Source organism: Prionailurus viverrinus, chromosome B4, assembly GCF_022837055.1.
Source record: "Prionailurus viverrinus isolate Anna chromosome B4, UM_Priviv_1.0, whole genome shotgun sequence".
NCBI classification, from domain to species: domain Eukaryota; kingdom Metazoa; phylum Chordata; class Mammalia; order Carnivora; family Felidae; genus Prionailurus; species Prionailurus viverrinus.
The window spans coordinates 74,184,811-74,209,801 of NC_062567.1; the positions used below are offsets into that span (position 1 = coordinate 74,184,811).

Genomic DNA, 24,991 nt, shown 5'->3' on the forward strand with positions numbered 1-24,991 from the left:
CTTAGAAAATTCCACTTGTATTGATAAAATCTCACCTCCCTCCTAAGGAATATTTTTTACAGTATTTGATATAGCATCACAATCCAAGGGACGGTGCTTTACACTTACTGAGCATCCACTATGTGTCGATCATTGTGTTAGAAATTGTATTTATGTTTTAAAATTTACATTTAAATGTTTCATTATTTAAAATACATTATTAAAAATAAAATAAAATACATTATTTCAGTTAATCTTTGCAACCATTCTTCGAAGTAAATATTATCACATCCATTTTACAAACAGCACAGTTGAGTCTCAGAGAGATTCAAAACTGGAAATTTGAGCCAAGGTGTTCCCGACTTCAAAGTCTGTGTTTAAGAGAAAGCATGATTAAAATTTGGATATAAAATCATTATAGTTTCCTACTTCAAGGCAGCATTCTATACTACACCATACTATATAGCATAGTACTTTAGACTTACAGGACTTTGGAAATGAGCTTTTTGAATTCATATGTAGTAGCTCTACTACTTACTAGCTGTGTAACTTTGGCAAATAAGATGAACTTCCTGAATGATTCCTCGTCTACAAGTTAAATGCAATAATGTATCTAAAGTTTCTCTTCTTTGTAGATGCTTTATAACCTCTTGTGTATGTATATAACTAGCTTTAAATCATTTATTTAGTTTCTCATTGTCCATGTAATGTTTCCTCAAAGAATTCTAGATTAAACAAGTTTGATTTCCCTACAAAACTTATATTTCCTTTAGTCTATCAGTTTTCACTTTTTCAAGAGTGCAGTGATTCTCCTTTTATTACAGATTCCACCAGATTGCCTGGCATGGATGCCCCTCCTTGATGGGAGTTAGCGTTAAAATATCACCCTAGCATAGAATCCCTTCCAGACAACAGGAAATACTGTACATTTGGTTATTTGATTACATACCCTTATACTCCTTCAAAACTTTTGGGTGGATGCCATCTGGCCCTAATTTATGCCTCTGCATGAAGTTTTACTTGCCTTAAATCCACCTTCCATATTAGTGGCATTTTACTTCCCTTGTTAGGAATGTTTCAATTATCCTCTATCACATACAAAATAAAATACAAGTTCTTTAGCATGCCATTTAGGATTCTTTTTGACCTAGCCTATCTTTGCTAGTCTTCTCTCTTGCCATATCCTGCTTATTCTTTGTATTCTACCAGCAACAAAGTGGTTTACACACACACACACACACACACACACACACACACACACACACTCACACACACACACACACGTACATGCACTGCTTTTACTTCCTTCCTTTCTGTGCTCTGCTAGACTCTCTGCCTCCAAAGGTCTGGATGTCTAGCAGTTTTACCTAACTCTCCTGTCTTCAGTCCTCTTCTGTATACTTTGTACAGGTACCATCATTGTTCTTTCCACATATAATCACCTGTTTGTGTGGGTGTCTCTCTGAGTTGACTTTGAATGTCCTCAAGGCAGGGATATGGCTTGTCCACCTTTATATCCTGCCACCCTCAGTCCCCTAGGCCTAACACAGTCCCTAGCAAATAGTGGTTGCTATGTTCAGAAATGTTGATGAGTTAAATGATAAATCCTGACAGGTCACCATAATATTTAGTACCTTTGAGGACTTTCCTCAATATGTATGGAAATGAAATGTCTTATTATCATCATCTGGTCTAATTTTACATCCTCTCCATTCTTGCTTCTCAGATATATTACATTGATCTTGTGCTAATACAACTCTAAAACTATATTTTAGCATTTAATTATGGAATCTTCACTTACAGAGGTTCCACAAAGTGTTCTTTGCTCAAAAATAGTTTAGGGATGCCCAGGTGGCTCAGTTGGTTGAGCATCCAACATCAGCTCAGGTCATGATCTCAGTGGCATGGATTCGAGCCCCACATCGGGCTCTGTGCTGACAGATCAGAGCCTGGAGCCTGCTTTAGATTCTATGTCTCCTGCTCTCTCTGCCCCTCCCCGACTCTCAAAAAAAAAAAAAATAAAAAAAATTTTTTAAAAGATTATCTGGGACATATATACAATGGAATATTACTCAGCCATTAAAAATGAAATCTTGCCATTTGCAACTATGTGGATGGAGCTAAAGTATATTATGCTAAGTGAAATAAGCCCATCAGAGATAAATACCATATGATTTCATTCATATATGGAATTTAAGGATCAAAACAGATGAACACAGAGGGGAAAAAGAGAGAAGCAAACCATAAAAAAGACTCAAACTGAGGGTTGCTGGAGGGAAGGCAGGTGGGGGGGATGGGCTAAATGGGTGATGGGCACTAAGGAAGACACTTGTTGTAATGAGCACTCGGTGTTACATGTAAGTGATAGGTCACTAGATTCTACTCCTAAAACTAGTATTACACTACATATTAACTAACTAGAATTTAAATAAAAATAAAAACATGAAACAAACAAAAATAATGATATGAACATATAAAAATCAAAGTTTTCTATAAGGCAAAAAGCAGAATCAAAACACAAAGATTAAAAAAAGTAATAAAAATAAATTTTAAAAAAGTCCAGTAATATTCACATGTCCTGGAAGCTGAGCATAAACTTCACTCTATGCCTGCCTAGCAGGGCCTATGTTTCTTTCTTTTACCCACACTTCTAGCTTATATATCCTTTCCTTGATATGAAGCTCTTGGCTAGAAAAGAGTTCCATCTCTAGGATCTGAGAGAAATGTGTGTGAATTTGGATAGTAGATACAACTGCCCTGCTATGGTCTTGATGTACAGAAATTTTCTATTTGCACTTGACAAGGTGGCACAAAATGCACTTTCAGTATAAACATGCAATTTTCCAAATAACTACTTGATCAGGTGGGCATAATCAACATGAGTAGTAAGTGTGGTTTCATAAAGTGGAGCAAAAAAAAAAAAGGGGGCATTTTAAAATAACTTTTTGAATAGTATAGCTCCCTAAGTGAGGAAAGGAGACATTTTCATGTGTCCTTGTCTAGTCATTTTAAGCACCAGTAAGTGAATAGCTCTGTATCTTTTTGGGTTTTGTACCGTGTAACGCCTTTTATACCTGTTGATTCTGTTGTTATTTTTTGTGTATTAAATATTTTTTTTATTTTGCTGGGGGAAAAAAAAAGGTCTAGGATTATTCAGTCTGGAAAGAGAACGCCAAAGACAGGTACAGAGTAAAATATTTGTCAACAAATCTGATTACTTATGCTTTGGAATGAAAAGTTCTGATTACATCTTGAATAAGTCTCTTTTATCTTGCTGTTCCAATCCTTAGTCTCAAATTAATTCAGTCCTTAAAAGTATAAATTTCATGAGAACAGGGTACTTTGTCTGCTTTATTCACTACTGTATCCTTAGCACCTAATACAATACTTGGCGCACAGTAGGCATTAATAAATGTTTGTTAAATAAATGGCATAAGTTGTTCCTGTAATTAATGATAACCCTTTCTAGTATAGGTTTTAGTGTGACCTCTTGTAATTTTAGGTGAAAGATATCCCCAAATTAATACGTTGGTAATCTCAAACATAAGTGCTAAGGATAGCAGGACAATTGTCGCTTTCCCTGACCTATTTCTGATATTTGCAATTTTTATTTTTATTTGTTTGTTTGTTTTTGAGAGAGAGAACACATGCAAGTGCAATCATAGGAGGGGCAGAAGGAAAAGGAGAGAGAGAATCTTAAGCAGGCTCCGTGCTCAGTGCAGAGCCCCACACAGGGCTTGATCTCACGACCATGAGATCATGACCTGGACCTGAGCTGAAATCAAGAGTCAGATGCTCAACTGCCTGAGCCACCAGTTGGCTGGCACCCCTATATTTGCAATCTTTTTTTTTTTTTTTTTTTTGCAATTTTAAAAAATCAGGACCAGGACCTGTTTCCTCCAAGTTGCTTCATCCGCAAGGTTACCATGGCAACACCTTGTATATAACCTGCCATTTCCCATTTTAAGAATCATACATCTTCTGGTGAACTCAAGAAGATGAAAGAAATTTAGAAAAACTAAAAGCATTTTTAAGCTTTTGAAGTTGATATTTTGGAGATCAATCATGATCCACAAAATATATCTGAGCATCTCTGCTAGAGATATAAATGGATGAAATAGATCATATAACATTTTTTTATTTCCAAAAAGATGTATCTCCTTTTGCTATCTTAAATAGGCTTCATTCCACAGACCTTCTGTAAGAGAATGTTTTAGGGGCACCTGGGTGGCTCAGTTGGTTAAGCATCTGACTTTGGCTCAGGTCATGATCTCACGGTTTGTCAGTTTGAGCCCCGTGTCAGGCTCTATGCTGACAGCTCAAAGCCTAGAGCCTGCTTCAGATTCTGTGTCTCTCTCTCTCTGCCCCTCCCCCACTCACGCTCTGTCTCTCTCTCTCTCTCAAAAATAAGCATTAAAAAAACGAGAGAAGGGCTCCTGGGTGGCTCAGTCGGTTAGGTGTCCGACTTCACTCAGGTCATGATCTCACAGTTTGTGAGTTCGAGCCCCTCGTCGGGCTCTGTGCTGACAGCTTGGAGCCTGAAGCCTCCTTCCGATTCTGTGTCTCCCTCTCTCTCTGCCCCTCACCTGCTCACACTCTGTCTCTCAAACGTAAATAAACATTAAAAATTAAAAAAAGAGAGAGAATATTTTAGAACATCTAATCCGACAAACATGTATATACTTATAGAGCAATGAAGGGAGGATATTTGAAATCAGGACTAAACCAGAAAACTGAACCTTCAATATTACATCTACCTTGCACGCTGGATCAGCCTGTAAGCAATGTACTTGTGGAATAAGTATCCCAGCCGAACTGTGTCCATATGAAGTGTCTCAATTATGAGATTCCTAGCTGTTGTGTGTAGTTGTGAAGGAAGTCCAGAAGCTTTTGTGGCCTGATTTAAGAGTATCAGGTTCTTTCTCTGAGCCTCGACATCAACAAAATATCTCTGCTCTTTGAGCTCTTGGGGAGTGGAAGGGGGCACCAGCATCTTGGGTTTCTTGGTACCTGAAACTGAAGTCAGTATCCAGGACTTGTCTATAGGGGAGAATTTGGATTTCTGGTCCCATTCAGAAGATGAGATCTGTGATGTTTTGGGTTGTTTAGTCGTAAGAGAGGGTAGTGATGTTATAGGCTTCATGAGAGTCGGAATGTAAGGGGTTTGTGATACTGGTGTCCTGTAATTGGTGAGATAGGACTGAAATGTTCTAAATTGTTCCATGGCAACAGGATCATGGCATATCGGGATTTCTTCCAAAGTGTCAGATGCCTCTGATATTTGGAACTTCTTAGTGGTGAAAGGGGCTTGAGTTACCTTGAAATCAGTAGCACTGGGATGAACAAATGCTGAATTAGGTTTCAGAGAAGAAATAATTGCCAATCTTTCCTTACTTTTCTTGGAGACAGAAGAGGACAAATCTTTCAGGGGCTTTCCAGGAGTTGGAGAGGTCCATAATGTTGGAAGATGCCCAGGGGTGGGAGGGATCCACAGTGGGGAAGCTTGACGCTGCCCAAGGGGAGAAGGGGCTTGTAGATAGCGAGATTGATCACAGGTAGCAGTGGGCTGGAATGCCTGGGGCTGCTCAGAGAGTATTAAGGGTCTAGGTTCCAGGAGCTCCCCATGGATGGAAGAGGTTCCAGGAACCAAGGGCTTCCTAGGAGAAAGAGGAGCCAAGAGATCAGGAATCTGTGCAGAGGTGAGTGGGACTCCAGATATAAGGGGCTGCCTGGAGACCAGAGGGGCTTCTGATATCAGAGGTAGCTGAGGAGTCCTAGAGCCCCAAGAGGAAAAGAACTGCTGAGGGCCGAGAAGGGTCTCCAGTGTAAGAGGCTGCCCTGTAGTTGACAGGGTCTCAGCTATGGGAAATTTCTCAGGAGTCAGTGGGACCTCTGGTGCTACAAACTCAACAGAGGTGGATTGACCTTTAGAAAACAGGGTCTGTTTAGAGGAAGGAAAAGTCTGTGGTGCAAGGAGTTTCCCAGGCTCAGAACGAATTCTCACTCCTAGTGATTTACCAGGGACTTGGGAGAGAGGAGACTGTGATATCTGCAAAGGAATAGGAGAGACCTCCAATGCAGAGGATTTCTCAGCAATAGCAGCAGATGCTGGGGATTGCCTAGGAAGGAGAGAAGCCTTCAATTTTTGAAGTGATCTAAGACTGGAAGGACCCAATGTGGGTAACTTCTTAGAAATGTGAGGAGCACTTGGTGTGACAGATTTATCAGTAACAGGCACAATCCCAACTTTCAGGGTATGTTCTAAAAGAGGATGGACCCCAAGTGGTGAGAGCTGTTCATTAATGAGAGGTGCTCTCGATTTTAGGTCATCTACCCCCATGGGATGGGATTGTCCTGGAATGAAGGGAGCTCCCAAAGGCTGGACTTGCTCAACGGTAAGGGGAAATCCTAAGACGTGGGATTTGTCTGATTTATCTGATTCCCAGAAATGTTCTAGAGAGAGAGAAATACCTAATGCTTGAGCCTGTTCTAAGGAGAGAGGGGCACCCAAAGCCTGGGTCTGTTCAGGGGTAAGAGTGACAGCTGAGACCCAGGCATTTTCTGGACTGATAGGGACGCCCAATTTCTGGGCCTGTGATGCAGTGAGAGGAGACTCCCGTGCATGAACTTTCTCAAGGGTGTGTATGAAACCCAAGCCCTGGCATTTCTCAGGGCTGAGGGTGACCAGCAATGCCTTGAACTGCTCAGGGGTGAGAGTGATCCCCAGTGCCTGTGCCTGCTCAGGGGTGAGAGTGATCCCCAGTGCCCGTGCCTGCTCAGGGGTCACAGTGATCCCCTGTGCCTGGGTCTGCTGAGGGGTGAGAGTGATCCCCCGTGCCTGGGCCTGCTGAGGGGTCAGAGTGATCCCTTGTGCCTGGGCCTGCTCAGGGGTGAAAGAGATCCCCAGTGCCTGTGCCTGCTCAGGGATGAGAGTGATGCCCTGTGCCTGTGCCTGCTGAGGGGTCAGAGTGATCCCCAGTGCCTGGGCCTGCTCAGGGGTGAGAGTGATCCCCAGTGCCCGTGCCTGCTCAGGGGTCACAGTGATCCCCTGTGCCTGGGTCTGCTGAGGGGTGAGAGTGATCCCCCGTGCCTGGGCCTGCTGAGGGGTCAGAGTGATCCCTTGTGCCTGGGCCTGCTCAGGGGTGAAAGAGATCCCCAGTGCCTGTGCCTGCTCAGGGATGAGAGTGATGCCCTGTGCCTGTGCCTGCTGAGGGGTCAGAGTGATCCCCAGTGCCTGGGCCTGCTCAGGGGTCAGAGTGATCCCCTGTGCCTGGACCTGCTGAGGGGTCAGGTTGATTGCCTGGGCCTGCTGAGGGGTGAGAGTGATCCCCCGTGCCTGTGCCTGCTGAGGGGTCAGAGTGATCCCCAGTGCCTGTGCCTGCTCAGGGGTGAGAGTGATCCCCAGTGCCTGTGCCTGCTGAGGGGTGAGAGTGATCCCCCGTGCCTGGGCCTGCTGAGGGGTGAGAGTGATCCCCCGTGCCTGGGCCTGCTGAGGGGTCAGAGTGATCCCTTGTGCCTGGGCCTGCTCAGGGGTGAGAGTGATCCCCTGTGCCTGGGTCTGCTGAGGGGTGAGAGTGATCCCCCGTGCCTGGGCCTGCTGAGGGGTCAGAGTGATCCCTTGTGCCTGGGCCTGCTCAGGGGTGAAAGAGATCCCCAGTGCCTGTGCCTGCTCAGGGGTGAGAGTGATACCCTGTGCCTGTGCCTGCTGAGGGGTCAGAGTGATCCCCCGTGCCTGGGCCCGCTGAGAGGTCAGAGGGATCCCTTGTGCCTGGGCCTGCTCAGGGGTCAGAGTGATCCCCAGTCCCTGTGCCTGCTGAGGGGTGAGAGTGACCCCCTGTGCCTGGGCCTGCTCAGGGGTGAGAGTGATCCCCTGTGCCTGGGCCTTTTCAAGGGTAAGAGTGATCCCTTGTGCCTGTGCCTGCTCATGGGTGAGAGTGACCCCTTGTGCCTGGGCCTTTTCGGGGGTGAGAGTGATCCCTTTTGCCTGGGCCTGCTCAGGGGTCAGAGTGATTGCCTGTGCCTGTGCCTGCTGAGGAGTGAGAGTGATCCCCCCTGCCTGGGCCTGCTCAGGGGTCAGAGTGATCCCTTGTGCCTGGGCCTGCTGAGGGGTCAGAGTGATTGCCTGGGCCTGCTGAGGGGTGAGAGGGATCCCCCCTGCCTGTGCCTGCTGAGGGGTGAGAGTGATCCCCAGTGCCTGGGCCTGCTCAGGGGTGAGAGAGATCCCCTGTGCCTGGGCTGTTTCAGGGGTGAGAGTGATCCCCCCTGCCTGTGCCTGCTCAGGGGTGAGAGTGATCCCCTGGGTCTGGGCCTGTTCAGGGCTCAGAGTGATTCCCAGTCCTTGGGCCTGCTGAGATGTTAGAGTGATCCCCCCTGCCTGTGCCTGCTCAGGGGTAAGAGTGATCCCCTGTGTCTGGGCCTGCTCAGAAGTGAGAGTGATGCCCTGTGCCTGTGACTGCTCAGGAGTGACCATGATCTCCAGTGCCTGTGCCTGCTGAGGGGTGACAGTGATCCCCATTTCCTGTACTTGGTCAGGGGTGACAGTAATGCCCGGTGCCTTGACCCCCTCAGGGGTGAGTGTGATACCCTGTGCCAGGGTCTGCTCCTCGGTGAAGGTGAACCCCAGTTCATGGGCCTGCTCGGGGGTGAGCGTGATCCCCTGTGACTGAGATTGCTGAGGAATAACAGTGGTCCCCAGTGCCTGGGCCTGCTCATAAGTGAGGGTGATCCCCAATTCCTGGGCCTGCTTGGGGGTGAGAGTGGTCCCATGTGCCTGTGCCTGCTTATCAGGGAAGGTGAACCCCAGTTCATGGGTATGCTCAGGTATGAAAGTGATCCCCAGTGCCTGTTCCTGCTGAGGGGTGAGAGTGATCCCTTGTGCCTTGGCTTGCTGAGGAGTGACAGTGGTCCTGAGTGCCTGGGCCTGCTCAGGGGTGAGAGTGATTCCCAAGGCCTGTGCCTGCTGACAGGTGAGAGTGATCCCCTGTGCCTGGGCCTGCTCAGGAGTGAGAGGGATCCCAAGTGCCTGAGCCTGTTGAGGAGTGACAGTGATCCCCAATGCCTTTTGAAGAGTGTCAGTGATGCTCATTTCCTGGGCCTGCTCAGGGGTAAGACTGATCCCCAGTGCCTGGGCCTGTTCTGGGGCCACAGTGATGCCTAGTTCTTTGGTCTTTTGAGGGGTGATAGTGATCTCCAGTTCCTGGGCCTGTTGAGGAGTTAGAGTGAGGGTCTTTGTGGGAGACTGTCCAGAAATTGGAAAGGCCCCAGGTGATGGCGATTGTGTCGATGGAGAAGGAGTGATTGGTATAGGGTGCTTTCCATCAGCAAAATTTTCTAATGTCTTCAGATGTCCATGGAACACTTTTCTTTGGTGTAACTGGGATGCTACTTTCGGTATGCTCTTCCATTTGGGAGACACGGTCACTGAAGTTTGGCTGAACATCTTTTCTAGTGTGTCAGAACTTTTCTCATTGATCTTCCTCTGATCCTTTGTCTTTTTCTGCTTCTGCCTTCCATGGTCTTCTATGTTTCTCCTTGGCTTCTGCTTCTCTTCTTTCTCCCTATTTATTTCTAGCTTCGGGTGTCTCAGTTCCTTCTGAACTGGCCTCATCTGCTCCTCCTCCTCCTCCTCCTCCAGGGGTACCAATTGTTCTTCCATTTCTTGATTCCATGCCTCCAGCTGCTGCTGTTTTGGCTTCTGATATCCTTTCTCTTTTCTTTGCATTTGCTCGTCATCTTGCTCAGTCTGTTTTTGTTGTTCCTTCCATGCTTCCTCTTCCTGCCACCATTTCTGCTTCTGTTGCCTTTGCTTTCTCTCCTTCATTTGGAGCCATGACTCTTCCTTCTCCAATTTTTTACTTATCAGCTCATGGCTCTTCTTCCAGAAACTCCCTTCCTCTTGCAAATGGTGTTTGAGACCCTCACCAAATACTTTTTCTTGACCTTCTTGCAAATATTCATCCCACCTCTGTTTTTCCTTTTCCTTGTGGTCTCTCCCTACTGTTGAGGCTACTGGAGCATCTCTTTCACCTTCTATTTCAGTCAAGATCATTTGTATTAAATTGTCGATTAATGGGTCCATGCTCTTAGATGAGAGTAAGGTGCTAATTTCAGCCTTTGCACTAATTGGCTTCTGAAAATGCAATCCTGGCATAAATGAGACTTCCTTTTTTCGTTTCATAGGTTTCTCTCCAACTTGTCCTGCATTTTTTATGTCTTTGTATTCTCTCAAGATTTTTGCCACAGTTTCGGCCACAGTTTGGAAGTATTCCTCCATTTTTGCCTTTATGATTCCTAATTTTTCGACCTCTGCTGTTTTTAATAATAACTCCTCTTTTGGCACAGCCTTTTTATCCAAAGGCTTTCCTATGTTATCAATTTTCTCATTTAGGAAAGCCATTATAGCTTTTTGAAATTCTTCTAGGTTACTCTCTTCACTTTTGCCACCTGGGCTTTCTAGAACTCTGGTAGATTCTGAAGTCTCTTTTGCTACCCTAGATTGTGATTTAACAAGTTCAGGAGACTTGAATTTCTTGGCTAAGACTATGATATCCTCAGTTTTTCCCTCTTTGCTTGTGGTGGTTCTTGGAGAGATCTGACGTTTCTTCCCTTTTGTTTTCATTTTCTCAGAGGAATAACCAAGTTCAGTCAATTTGAATTGCTCTGCTTGGCTACTCATCTCACTTTTGCTCTCTTTGTCCATTGACTCAGTGGTGGGTTCTTCTTTATTCTCTGAAGAAATCTGGCTTTTGTCGTGTGAATATTCAGGTTTGACCTTCCTGAGTCTTTCCCACATACTACCTGTTCCACTTTTGCCACTTTGTCTTTTTGTGTCAGTAGAAGGGTAATCAGTAGGGACATAGCGACTTTTTGATTCTGTGAATGACTTTGGTTTGGCTTCAGAAAAGGATTTCATTTCTTTTCTATTCTTTTCCAGTGCCTGTAGCTCCAAGTCATGATCAAGTTTGGTCTCTTTCTGTTTACCTTTATCATCACCCAGATGTGATCCAGAGGTCTCATCCATAGATGAGCCTTTAATTTGCTTTTTCTTCTGTGGTTGATACTGGTCATCATCTTTCTTCAGTGACACCTTATCTTCAGTGATACCTTCAGAAGACTCTTTTTGGTTTTTTTCAGGTAAAGGGTATTGCTGTTCAACTAAATCTGGGGTCATTTCAGCTGGGGCTGTATATGAAAATGCTGAGTCCCACTGGATCCCCGAGGCTTTGGTCTCTTGTGTTTGGGCCTCGTCTATAATGTTTTCAAATTCTTTAGCCAAAATATTTTCCATACTGTCTTCTATGTCAGTTTTGCTAATGGCAATGGATGATTGTGGAGAAAGCTCAGGCAACGCTTTCAAGGTTGATGTGGGTAATGCTGTAGGTAGTTGTTGCTCTACAATACCTTTGGACCGAATAAATTGTTCATGTTTTTCTTCTGCATCTTGAAGTTTCTGCTGAAGTATTTCATTTTGTTCACTGAGATCTCGTATTATTTTCAGAGAGAGCTCTTTTTCTTTTTCACTTGTCTCATTTATATACATATTAGCACTTTGGAGGGTAAAAACTTTTACTTCATCATTTAGTGTATTCAAAGCGTTAGAAAGGTTTACTATTGTTGATGATATATATTTAATAGCATTGTTTTCCAATTTATTGAACATTGCAGTGTTTATGAGTTCCTGTAGCATATCTTGGATTTCTGAAACCTTTGTATTTGTTGCAAATTCATCACTAATCATCTGATCTGGTCTTAAAGCATGAGCTGTTGCAGGTCGCTTTATAACCCTTTCTTTCCAAGATTTCCATAGAGTACCTCTAGATGCTGGAGGAAAAAAACCACAAAACATAAAATAATGAGATTGCATTTCTTCTTCTGTGTGGTGCTCTATCTATGCTAAAGCCTAGGAATTTAGCCTAAATTATGGATAGGTATAGGATAAAGATTCATCAGAAAGTTTTGGCTCCAATGGGGCACCTGACTGGCTCAGTCTATAGAGCATATGACTCTTGATCTCAAGGTTGTGAGTTTGAGCCCCACGTTGGGTGCAGAGATTACTTAAGAAGAAAAAGAAAAAAAAAAGATTTTATTTTTATTTTATTTATTTTTTTTGAGAGAGAGAGAGAATATCTTAAGCAGGCTCCACACTCAGCATGGAGCCCAATGCAAGGCTCAGTGTCACAACTGTGAGATCATGACTTGAGCTGAAATCAAGGGTCAGATGCTCAACTGACTAAGCCACATGGGTGCCCCTAAAAATAAAATCTTAAAAAAAAACAACAACAAAAAAACCTTTACCTCCAAAGTAAACAGTATTATTTTTTCCCACAATTACCTAGAATTTTGCTTCCAAAATTTAGTCTTCAGTCTTTAGTTATGATCTCAGCTTACCTTCAGTTATAAGTTTGGGATTAGATATAACATAAGCCAAAACTTTCCTTTGGCTTTGATTACGTTTGGTGCTTTCCATTTTCTTTCTTAGGTTCCTGTCCTTCTTTTCTCACTTTTCTGAATCACAGTTAGTCTTGGTTCTTTCAGAAGAGTCACAAAGGAGCAGAAAAAAGTCAAACATTTGAAGGGATTTCCAGAATGGCTGAATGAGAAACTCGGCAAAATTTTTTCCCATAAAAGCAATGATAAAACTTGACAAAACTGCCCAAACCAATGATTTTAGGACTTTGGAAATTGACTGCAAGCATACAACAAAATGATAAGCATTTTTTCAAGAAAAATTACTAAACTTCAGTAAGAACTGGAAGTCTGTGATGTTTTAGCCTGGAGCTTCTTCTGTTTCAAACTCCCCCAAGCCATGTTACCTGATAGTTCTACAAGAGTGAGTCAAGCCTTGAAGCTCTACTGCCTGAGGGGACTGATTTGATCTGGAATAAAGCAGGGAAAAAACACATGCCAAGGGATGTTGTCTAAAACAATACTCCCTTAACTCACACACAGATCCATTAGCAAAGAATAGAAGCCTTGCTGGATCAATCTGGATCACTTAATGATTGGCCAGTTATTGATGACTAAGTTATGCTGACCCAAAGGTGACCCCTAGGAATTCAAGCTTTAAAATATAAACAAAAATGAGGGAAAAAAAATAACTGAGCAAAGGTGTCAGCATCCACACACTGTTGGGGAGACAGACTTTACTGCATTAATCCAGACACATCACTAAAAAGCAAAGGAAAAAAAGGAGCAAAAAGAAACCCTGGAGGTTATAGGGGAAGTCAGACTCCAAAGTTGCTATAATATGTCATCTAAAATGTCCAGTTTTGGGGGTGCCAGGATGGTTCAGTCGGTTAAGAGTCCAAGTCTTGATTTCAGCTCAGGTCATGATCTCATGGTTCATGAGTTCAAGTCCTGCATCTGGCTCTGTGCTAACAGCACAGACCCTGCTTGGGACGCTCTCTCTCCCCCCCTCTCGTTGCCCCTCCCCGACTTGCTCTCTTTCTGTCTCAAAAATAAATAGATAAACATTAAAAACACTTACAAAAATAAATAAACTTTTAAAAAAAATATTGAGGAAATAATAATGGCCAAATCATCCCAAATTTGATGAAAAACATTAATCTACACATTCAAGAAGATCATTGAACTCTAAGATAAATACAAAAAGATCCATACCTAGATACATCATAGTCAATTGTTGAAAGCCATACAAAGAATCTTTAAAGTAAAAAGATAAAAATGACTTATCACAATCAAAGGAGACTAAAAAATCAAAGCATAGGGGAGCCATAGTAAATTTAACAGCTTACCACTGATTAGAAACAAGAGGCCCAAACACAGTGGGATGACTATTCAAAGTGGTGAAAGAATAATACTGCTAACCAAGAATTCTATATCCAGGAAAACTATCCTTCAAAAAATGAAGGTAAAACATCCATTCCCTGAAATAACACTCTTCCCAAAGTACCATGCACATGCAACTCTCATAACCATCCTCATTATAAGTGTCTTTAAAGCCTTCTCTAAATGGATTACAGAATTTCTATTACATCCATTCCTTGAAATAACACTCTTCTCAAAGTAGTATGCACATACAGCTCTTGTAATCATCCTTATTGCATGTGTTTTTAAACAGTTCTCTAAATATATTACATTATTCACTGAAATAACACTCCTGTAAATGTGGCTTGCAGTGAACACTCATATATCCATGTGTTTTCAACACTTCTGTAAATGTATTACAGAATTTCTATCAGATCCATTCCATGAAATAACTATTTTCAAAGTAATCAAAGGATGTAACCTGTTATTCTTCTTTTTAATGAAGGCAAGAAATAAGACATACAGATGGCAACTAAGGATATGAAAAGATGTTCAGTGTCATCTGTCATTAGAGAATTGGAAACTGTTGTAGCCACTCTGGAAAGCACTATGGAGATTCCTTAGAAAGTTAAAAATAGAACTACCTTACAACCCAGCAATTGCACTACTAGATATTTACCCAAAGGATACAAAAATACTGATTCGAAGGGACACATGCACCCCGATATTTATAGCAACATTATCAGTAATAACTAAATTGTGGAAAGAGCCCAATTGTCCATTGACTGATGAGTGGATAAAGAAGATGTGCGATATATATACAATGGAATATTACTCAGCCAAAAAAAAGAATGAAATCTTGTCATTTGCAACAATATTGATGGAGCTAGAGTGTATTATGCTAAGTGAAATAAGTCAGAGAAAGACAAATACCATATGATTTCATTCATGTGGAATTTAAGAAACAGAACAGATGAACATAGGAGAAAGAGAAAACCAAAAAAAAAAAAAAAAAGGAGGAAGACAAACCATAAGAGACCATTAACTACAGAGAACAAACTGAGGGGAGGGGCACTGTGTAAGGAATAGTCTAAATAGGTGATGGGTATTAAGGAGGGCACTTGTGATAAGCACTGGGTGTTATATGTAAGAGATGAATCACTAAATTCTACTCCTGAAACCAATTTATATTATATGTTAACTAACTAGAATTTAAGTAAAAACTTGAAAAAAAAAAGAATTGCAAATTACAACAATGAAATATGTTACACATTTCTGAAAATGGCTAAATCCAAAAAACCAATAATGCCAATTGCTAACAAGTACAGGGAGTGACAAGAACTCCTGTTGAAAAATGGTGGGAATGAGAAATGGTACATCTACTTGGAAAGACAGTTTGGCAGTTTCTTACAAAGTTACTTACAAAGTAATGTAATCTTATCAAATGATCTAGCCATCATGCTCCTAGGTTTTTACATAATTAATTTGAAAACTTATGTCCATGAGAAAGTGTGTGCGTGTGTGTGTGTGTGTGTGTGTGTGTGTGTGTGTGTGTGTATACGGCAGTTTTATTCTTAGTCACCAAAACCTGGAAGCAACCACATAAACAAGCTGTGGTGCATCTGTACAATGGAATATTATTCAGCAGTAAAAAGAAATAAGCTATTAGGCCACAAAAAGATAGGGAGGAACCTTAAATGTATATTGCTAAGTGACAGAAGCCAGTCTGAAAAAGCTACATACTACATGATTCCAATTATATGATATCCTTGGAAAACCAAAACTATGGAGACATAGGGGCACCTGGGTGGCTCAGTCAGTTAAGGGTCCGACTTCGGCTCAGGTCATGATCTCACAGCCCGTGAGTTTGAGCCCCACATCAGGCTCTGTGCTGACAGCTCAGAGCCTGGAGCCTGTTTCACATTCTGTGTCTCCCTCTCTCTCTGACCCTCCCTTGTTCATGCTCTGTCTCTCTCTGTCACAGAAATAAGTAAACGTTAAAAAAAAAATTTAAAAAAAAACTATGGAGACATAAAAAATTATCAGTACCAGGGACTTGGGGAAAGAGGGGAAGAATACATAAGTGAATCACAGGGCATTTTTAGGGTGGAAAAACTATTCTGTATGATACTATAAGGGTGGATACATGACAATATACATTTGTCAAACCCATTAGAACTCTATAGCACAAAGAGTAAAACTTAATGTATACAAAATTTTTAAATACCCTTTTAAGAGGTCAGGGGATCCCAGGAAGGAATGTAGACTGTGATATGACAATCTAACAATATAAGAAATGTATGACACAACCTCACTGAAAGGAATGAGAGGATGCAGGGAGTGCTGACCTATAAGTAACCGGAAATGAATGGAGTCTGTAAGACTGAAGACAAAGTGCTGTACTCTAGTTGATAAGTTATTTCCCACTAGGGTATGGGTTAATAATTCTGATACTGCTATGCATGTATACTGGAATCGAGCAATTAAGTGAAGTAGATGGTAGGAGCAAGTTTCTTATTGTTTGTCATAATTTATAGATAAGCAAGGGGAAGAAACTGGAATGGTCTATGTGTGATAATGAATTAAAATTAGAGAAATCACTATAAACTTATGTTTAGTTTAAAGTAGTTACAAATGATAATATATATACATATTAATAGATATGTGTAACTGCATTGGCTCTACACACACACACACACACACACACACACATATATATATATATATATATATATATATATATATATATATTTTGTTCTGTCGAATGAGAGGACTGAACAGAAATGACAGCCCAGTAGCAATGAACACACCTAGCAACCAGACCTTGCTTTTTAATACTATTCTCTACTAAAAGTAACCAGAAATCCTTGAAGAAATGACAGATTATAAGACTGGAGCAGGATATATTCGAGATGAACCTGAAGCATCTTGTAGTGCCAGAAAGTAGGGAAGTGCTAAAAAAATAAAAAAGAAAGGGGCACCTGGGTGGCTCAGTTGGTTGAGCGTCTGACTTCGGCTCAGGTCATGATCTCACAGCTTGTGAGTTCAAGCCCTGTGTCTGGCTCTGTGCTAACAGCTAAGAGCCTGGAGCCTGCTTTGGATTCTGTTTCTGTCTCTCTCTCTTTCTGCACTGCCCTGTTCATGCACTGTCTTTCTCTTTCTCTCAAATATAAATAAACATTAAAAAAATTATTTAATAATAATAAAAATAAAGAAAGAAAAAAGAAAAAGCCACATTGATGAGGTTATGTTAAAGGGGGACAGGAACCAACTGAAAGAGGTCCCAATGGCCAAAACTAGAACAACTTAAGCAAGTAAATAAAGTAGTATTGGATTATAACTCAAAGTCCAAAAAAAATCTGAGTTCATTTTGAGATAAATAATTGAATAAATTAATAAATGAGGAAGAAGAGACAAATTATAGTACATAAGAACTGCAAATAATTTATGTAGATATTCATCCTAAAAGAAAGGGAGCACAACTCCCTTTTCCTTAAGTATGGGCTGCACATATAGACTTATTTTAAAAAGCAAAGTATGGAAAATGAAGAAAAAGAGTAACTTTACAGTGGAGAAACCTGACAAGTACTACTTTAACCACGTGGTCAAGGTCAACATTGAGTCATTTGATAGTACGTACCCTTGAAATTGTATGATGACAATGGTACTTTACCTCTGTGATCTTTCTCCTCAAAATCCATAACCCCAGAGTAAATGTGAGTAAAAACACCAGACAAATTCCCATAGGGGAGCATCTTATAATATATCTGATTGGTGCTCCTCACATGTGTCAGGAACATCAAACAGAAGGGAAAGTCTGTGAAATTGTCACAGCCAAGAAAGCCTAAGAAGACATGACAATTAAATGTAATTAGGTACCCTGGATGGAATCCTGAAACAAAAAAGGACATTAGGTAAAAACAAGGAATTATGACTACAGTCCATAAATTATGGACTTTAGTTAATAATGTGTCAATACTGGTTTGTTAATTATAACAAATGTATCATACTAATGTAATATATTAGTAATAGGGGAAACTATGGAGAAATATGGAATTCTCTGTACTATTTTCTCACTTTTTTTTATAAATCTAAAACTACCTTAAAAAAATAAAGTCTATTAAAAAATGAAAGTGAAATAAAGACATTCTAGATGAGCAAAATGGAAAGAATTTGCTGCTAATAGACCAGCCTTATAAGAAAGACAAAGAAGTCCTTCAGGTTGAAAGGAAATGATACCAGAGGATAACTCAAATTCACACAAAGAAATAAAGAGCACAAGTATATGTAGGTAAAAATATGCTTTCTTTTCTTCTCTTAACTGATTAAAAAGACAATCATATAAAACAATAATTATGAACTATGTTGTTGGGCTTATGATACATAAAAATGTAATATATATGACAAAATCCAAAGGAGGGGAAGAGAATGGAGCTAATGGAGCAAAAATTCTATATTTTGCTTGTTGTATTAAGTTAGCACTAATCTGAAACAGATTGTGATAATTTTTTAAGTGTATTTATCTTGAGAGAGAGAGAGAGAGAGAAAGTGAATGGGGGAGCGACAGAGAGAAAGGGAGAGGGAGAATCCCAAGTAGACTCCACACTGTCAGTGCAGAGCTCAACATGGGGCTCAAACTCACCAATGGTGAGATCATGACCTGAGCCAAAATCAAGAGTCCAATGCTTAACCAACTGAGCCACACAGGTGCCCCAGGTTGTGATAATTTAAAATGTGTACTGCAATCCCTAAAGAGCTACTAAGGAAATTACTCCAAAAATATAGGGGGAAAATGGAATTAAAATGGTACACTAGAAAATATTTGTTTAACACAAAAAGTAGTAAAAGAAGAACAGGAGAACAAAGAGATGAGACATGGAAAATAAACAGCAACACAACACATATAAATCCAATCATATCAATAATTACATTAAATATGAAAGAATTAAATACTCAAAAGTGAAAGATTGCCCAATTTTATGTGTATTTGTGTATTTTTTTGTGTGTATATATATTTAAAAGCCAACACGATCCAATGATAAGCAACATATCTTAGATTCAATCTTGCACAGTAACCACAGGGGAGCTGGAGAGAATAGACTAATATCAAACAAAACAGACTTTAAGACAAAAAAAAAATGGTTCTAGATACAATGAGGGACACTTTATAATGAAAAAAAAGATCAGTTCATCAGTAACCTATCACAATATGAACATATATGCACCTAATAACAGAGCCTTAAAATATAGGAAGCAAAACCAGACAGAATTAAAGAGAGAAATAGCTAACTCAGTAATAGTAGTTGGGAAGTTCAATATCCCACTCTTTTTTTTTTTTTAATTTTTTTTCAACGTTTTTTATTTATTTTTGGGACAGAGAGAGACAGAGCATGAACGGGGGAGGGGCAGAGAGAGAGGGAGACACAGAATCGGAAACAGGCTCCAGGCTCTGAGCCATCAGCCCAGAGCCCGACGCGGGGCTGGAACTCACGGACCGCGAGATCGTGACCTGGCTGAAGTCGGACGCTTAACCGACTGCGCCACCCAGGTGCCCCATCCCACTCTTAATAATAGAACAACTAGACAGAAAATCAGTAAGGATATATACAGAAGACTAAAACAACAATATAAACCAACTGTAGAACACTCCACCCAACAAAAGCAAAATATATCTTTTCAAACACACACAGAACATTCTCCAGGATAGACCATATGGCAGGCTATAAAGCAAGTCACAATAAATGTAAAAGGATTGAAAGAATACAAAGTATGTTCCACAAAATACTTCACATGGAGTAGATAGATACATAGATATACAGATAACAGATAATTTCCTACTGGTTCTGCTTCTCTGGTTGAACACTGACCAATACAAGCTTTTGTTTTTGTTTTAAGTTATTTATTTATTTATTTATTTATTTATTTATTTATTTTTAGTAATCTCTATGCCCAATGAAGGGCCCACACTCATGACCCTGAGATCAAGAGTCACATGCTCCTCTGCCTGAGCCAGCCAAGCACCACCCCCCCCCCCATACAAGTTTTTAATACGACATTAAAACCATGAACCACAAAGAAAATATTGACAGATTGATTTGACTTCATCAAAATCAAAAACCATTGGCCTGCAAATGCCCCATTAAGAAAATGAAAAGTCAAACCAAAGATTAAATGTTTGAAAATCACGTTTCTTTCTCTTTTTTTTTTTTTTTTTTAAAAATTTTTTTTTTTCAACGTTTATTTATTTTTGGGACAGAGAGAGACAGAGCATGAACGGGGGAGGGGCAGAGAGAGAGGGAGACACAGAATCGGAAACAGGCTCCAGGCTCTGAGCCATCAGCCCAGAGCCTGACGTGGGGCTCGAACTCATGGACCGCGAGATCGTGACCTGGCTGAAGTCGGACGCTTAACCGACTGCGCCACCCAGGCGCCCCTCTCTTTTTTTTTTTTTAATGTTTCTTTATTTTTGAGAGAGACAGAGAGAGATAGAGTGAGTCAGGGAGAGGCAGAGAGAGAGGGAGACACATAATCCGAAGCAGGCTCCAGGCTCTGAGCTATTAGCACAGAGCCCAACATGGGGCTCCAACTCATAAACCAGGAGATCATGACCTGAGCCCAGGTCAGACGCTTAAATGACCAAGCCACTGAGGCGTCCCCCTTTTTTTTAATGTTTATTTATTTCTGAGAGAGAGAGAGAGAGAGCGCGCGCACAAGCAGGGGAGGGGCAGACAGAGAGGGAGACACAGAATCTGAAGCAGGCTTCAGGCTCTGAGCTTGAACCCATGAACCACAAGATCATGACATGAGCTGAAGTCAGACACTTAACCAACTGAGCCATTCAGGTGTCCCTGAGAATCACATTTCAAGACTTGTATTCAGAATACATAAAGGACTCTTAAAACTCCATAATAGAAATGGGTAAGCATTTGAATAGTCATTTCAGCAAAATAAATATAAGAATGACTAATAAGCACCTGGATAGATGCTCAACATCATCAGTCTTTAGGGAAATACAATTTAAAACCACAATGAGGAAGGGGAGTAGTGCTTGGGTGGCTCAGTTGGTTGAGAGGCGGACTTCAGCTTAGCGCATGATCTCACAGTTTGTGAGTTCTAGCCCTGCATCAGGCTCTCTACTGTCAGTGTGGAGCTTTGGATCCTCTGTCCTCCTCTCTCTCTCTGCACCTCACCCACTCATGCTCTCTCTCTCAAAAATAAATAAACATTAAAAAAAAAAAAATAAAACCACAATGGGATACCACTTCACACCTCTTGGAAAGGCGATCCTAAAGAAGTCCATAAAAAGTGTTGAGGATGTGGAAAAACTGGAACCTTAATACATTGCTGATGGGAACGTAAAATAGTGCTGTCATTTGGGCACTAAGTTAACAATTTCTTTAAAAGATACTTAAACTTACCAGCAATAGGTAAATGACCCAGAAATTCTACTCCTGGGTATCTACCCAAAAGAAATGAAAACATACATCCACACAAAGACTTATACATCTGGGTTTATAGCAGCATTATTCATAAAAGTCAAATGTCAAAATAATCTGAATGTCCATGAACTGGTGAGTAGGTAAACAAAATGTGGTATATGCAAAAAATGATATACAATTGGTCATAGAAAGGAAGAAACTACTGATACATCCTATAACATGGCTGAACCTCAAAACCATTATTTAAGTAAAAGAAACCACATATAAAAGACTACGTATAATATGATTCCATCTTATGAAATGTCCAAAAAAGGCAAACTTATTGAGACAGAAAATAGATTTGTGTATGTTTGGAACTGGGGTGGGAGTGAGGATTGACTGCAAAAGGGCGTGAGAGATCTTTTTTGGGATGAAGGAAATGTTGTAAAATTGAATTGTGGGGAGGGGGGCAGTGGTGGTGGCTGGCTGGCTCAGTCAGTAGAGCATGAGACTCTTGATCTCTGGGTCATGACTTCAAGCCCCATGCTGGGTATGGAACCTACTTTAAAAAATAAAATAAAATAAAATGAAATGAAATGAAATAAAATAAAATAAAATAAAATAAAATAAAATAAAATAAAATAAAATAAAATATTGTGGTGATAGCTACACAACTCTAAATTTACTAAAAGTCATTGAATTTTACATTTAACATATGTGAGTTTTATGGTATGTAACTTTTACTTTAATAAAGCCATTTTTTAGAAAAAGTCAAATCTGTTTCCAATGTCTTAAAGCACCCTTACTCATTTTTTTCTTTTGTCTCTTCTTTTCTTCAAATAAAGATACACTAATTCTACTCAGTATCTTGACATTGCTCTCAATAGCTTTGTACATTTCTGGTAAAAACTCCATTTTTGCTATCCAGTGATGGTGTTCCTCAATATCAATTGCAGTCATCTCAGACAAAATGGCATCTTGAAGAGAGCAAAAGAAAATTATTTTTGTGCAGAAAAATGATTATAATCATACAGGCTTATAATATTGGCTAACTACTTCATACTATAGTATTGAGGAGTATAGGTATCTCACACTGATTGCTCTTCTGAGGCTTTTCTCTGAAGAAATAAATGAAGAAGGATGAGGCTTGGAATAGAAAGCTGAACAGTAAATCTTGGACATGAAAATACTCTGGTAACTAAAATGTGAACATGTGTTTTAATATTGAGGAACTAAACCTCAACTCCTTTCATAAGTTGTCTAGTATTTTAAAACCTTCATTATATGAGATTTCTTGCAACTTAATGAAATTATTCTTTTTGTATTCTTAGCTTATTCATTCTTTCATTCAACCAAATGTCTCCTTTGTCATGTATTGTTCTAGATGTTGAGGATACAACACTGAATAAAACAAGTTCCCTGACTTCATACTGCTTGCATTCTAGTGAAAGGAGACACACAAAACATAAAAATATAAACATTAATTATATAGTATGGCAGATCATAAGAAACGCTACAGACAAAAACAAAAAATAAAGAGGAATGGACAGTGCCAGGGAGTAGGGAATGGAGATGGTCAGAGAACACATCATTTTAAAGTGAGATATAAGCAGAAAAGAGCCACATGGCTACTTGTGGACAGTGTTCCAGGCAAAGGAATAGTAAGCATAAAGACACTGGGCAGAGGCATACTGGCATGCTTGAAGAGAAGCAAGGAGCCCAGAATAGCTGGCACTAAGTAAGCAAGACTACATAGTGCTTACTTTATTCTTACTGAAACAGTGGACAGTAATTCTCTGAATAACCTCTTTAATCTTCTTTTAAAGGTAGTCTGATTAACCCTTTAAAATTTACTTATAGATCCTGTTCTCTTTTTCATTAACTTCATGGTTTTCCTTTGAACCACTTTTGAAAACTTACTCCATTCTTCCAACCAGACCAGGATGTGCAAAAGAGTCTTTTCTCTAATTTCACTGTTCTTAGCATAAGTAACTATTTTATCCAGGAAATTTATTCTCCATTTCTTATGTTCTGGAAGGGAGATTTTCCTTCCGGAGTGCACATTCTCATCAACAGTGTAGCGATTGATTATTCGCTGCACATTGAGCAGTATGTCAGCCAGCTGCATATTAATGTCCTATAAGAATAAGAAGAGGGGAATATATTAATACTCAGTTTATTGGCAAATCAAACATCTGTTCATAATTCTCAACAAAGTGGGTTTATTTTTTTTTAAGTTTATTTATTTTGAGAGAGACAGAGACAGCATGAGTAAAGAAGGGGCAGAGAGAGGGAGACAGAGAATCCTAAGCAGACTCCACACTGTCAGCACAGAGTCTAATGCAGGGCTCAAACCCATGAAGCTGTGAGATCATGACCTGAGCCGAAACCAAGGGTTGGGCACTTAACTAACTGAGCCACCCAGGCACATCTCAACAAAGTTTAGAGGGAACATACCTCAATATGATAAAGGATGTATATGAAAAGCCCATAGTGAACATTATATTCAATAGTGAAAAACTGTAAGTTTTTCCTGTAAGATCAGGAACAAGACAAATATGTCCACTCTCACCACTTTTATTGAACATAATACTGGAAGTACTAGCCTCAGCAATCAGAGAAGAAAAAGAAATGAGGCATCTATATAGGTAAGGATGAAATTAAACTATCACTATTTGCATATGACATGATACTATATATAGAAAACCCTAAGGGGGTGCCTGGGTGGCTCAGTCAGTTGAGCATCTGACTTCAGCTCAGGTCATGATCTCCTGGTTTGTGACTTCAAACCCTGCATTGGGTTCTGTGCTAACAGTTCAGAGCCTGGAGCCTGTTTCAATTCTGTGTTTCCCTCTCTCTCTGCCCAACCCCCACTTGTGCTTGCTCTCTCTCTCCCTCTCTCTCTCTCTCTCTCTCTCTCTCTCTCTCTCAGAAATAATAACTGAATAAACTTAAAAAAAAAAAGAAAACCCTAAGGACTCAAACAACAAAACAAAACAACAACAAAAAACTATTACCAGTAATAAATTCAGTAAAGTTGTAGGATACAAAATCAATACCTAGAAATCAGTAGCATTCGTATACACTAATAATGAAGTAGCAGACAGAGAAATTAAGGAAACAGTCCTATTTATGATTGCACCAAAAATAATAAAATACCTAGGAATAAACTTATCTAAAGAGGTGAAAGACCTGTACTCTGAAAACTATAAAAGATTGATGAAAGAAATTGAAGATGACACAAAGAAACGGAAAGACATTCCCTGCTCATGGGTTGGAAGAACAAATATTGTTAAAATGTATGAACCACCCAAAGCAATCTACACATTTAATGCAATCCTTATCAAAATATCAAGAGCATTTTTCATAGAACTAGAAGAAAAAATTATAAAATTTATGTGGAACCACAAAAAGCCCTGAATACCCAAAGCAATCATGAAAAAAAAAAAGCAAAACTGCAGGTATCACAATTCAAGATTTCAAGCTATACCACAAAGCTGTAGTAATCAAAAGAGTATGGTACTGGCACAAAAATAGACACATAGATCAGTGGAACAGTAGAAAGCCCAGACACAAACCCACAGTTATAAGGTCAATTAATCTTTGACAAAAGAGGCGAGAATATGCAATGGGAAAAAGTCTCTTCGACAAATGGTGTTAGGAAAACTGAACAGCTACATACAAATGAATGATCTTGGACTACTTTCTTACATCATACACAAACATAAGCTCAAAATGGATTAAAGACCTAAATGTGAAACCATAAAAATTTTAGAAGAGAACACAGGCCATAATTTCTCTGACATCAGCCATAGAACATTTTTCTA

At 40.3% G+C, this 24,991-nt stretch overlaps 1 protein-coding gene across 5 annotated transcripts in view; it reads right to left on the reverse strand.

Moving 5' to 3' along the window:
* Positions 1 to 24,991, reverse strand: part of FAM186A (family with sequence similarity 186 member A) — a 79,858-nt gene that overhangs the window by 14,360 nt on the left and 40,507 nt on the right. For 2 of the 5 annotated variants that reach the window (XM_047865003.1, XM_047865004.1), the window contains exons 2-4: positions 23,085 to 23,301; positions 21,971 to 22,141; positions 4,737 to 11,799 (exon numbers count right to left, since the gene is read on the reverse strand). In XM_047865003.1, coding sequence (XP_047720959.1) covers positions 4,737 to 11,799; positions 21,971 to 22,141; positions 23,085 to 23,301 — 7,451 coding nt within the window. The other 3 variants (XM_047865005.1, XM_047865008.1, XM_047865006.1) reach the window with 3 other exon arrangements.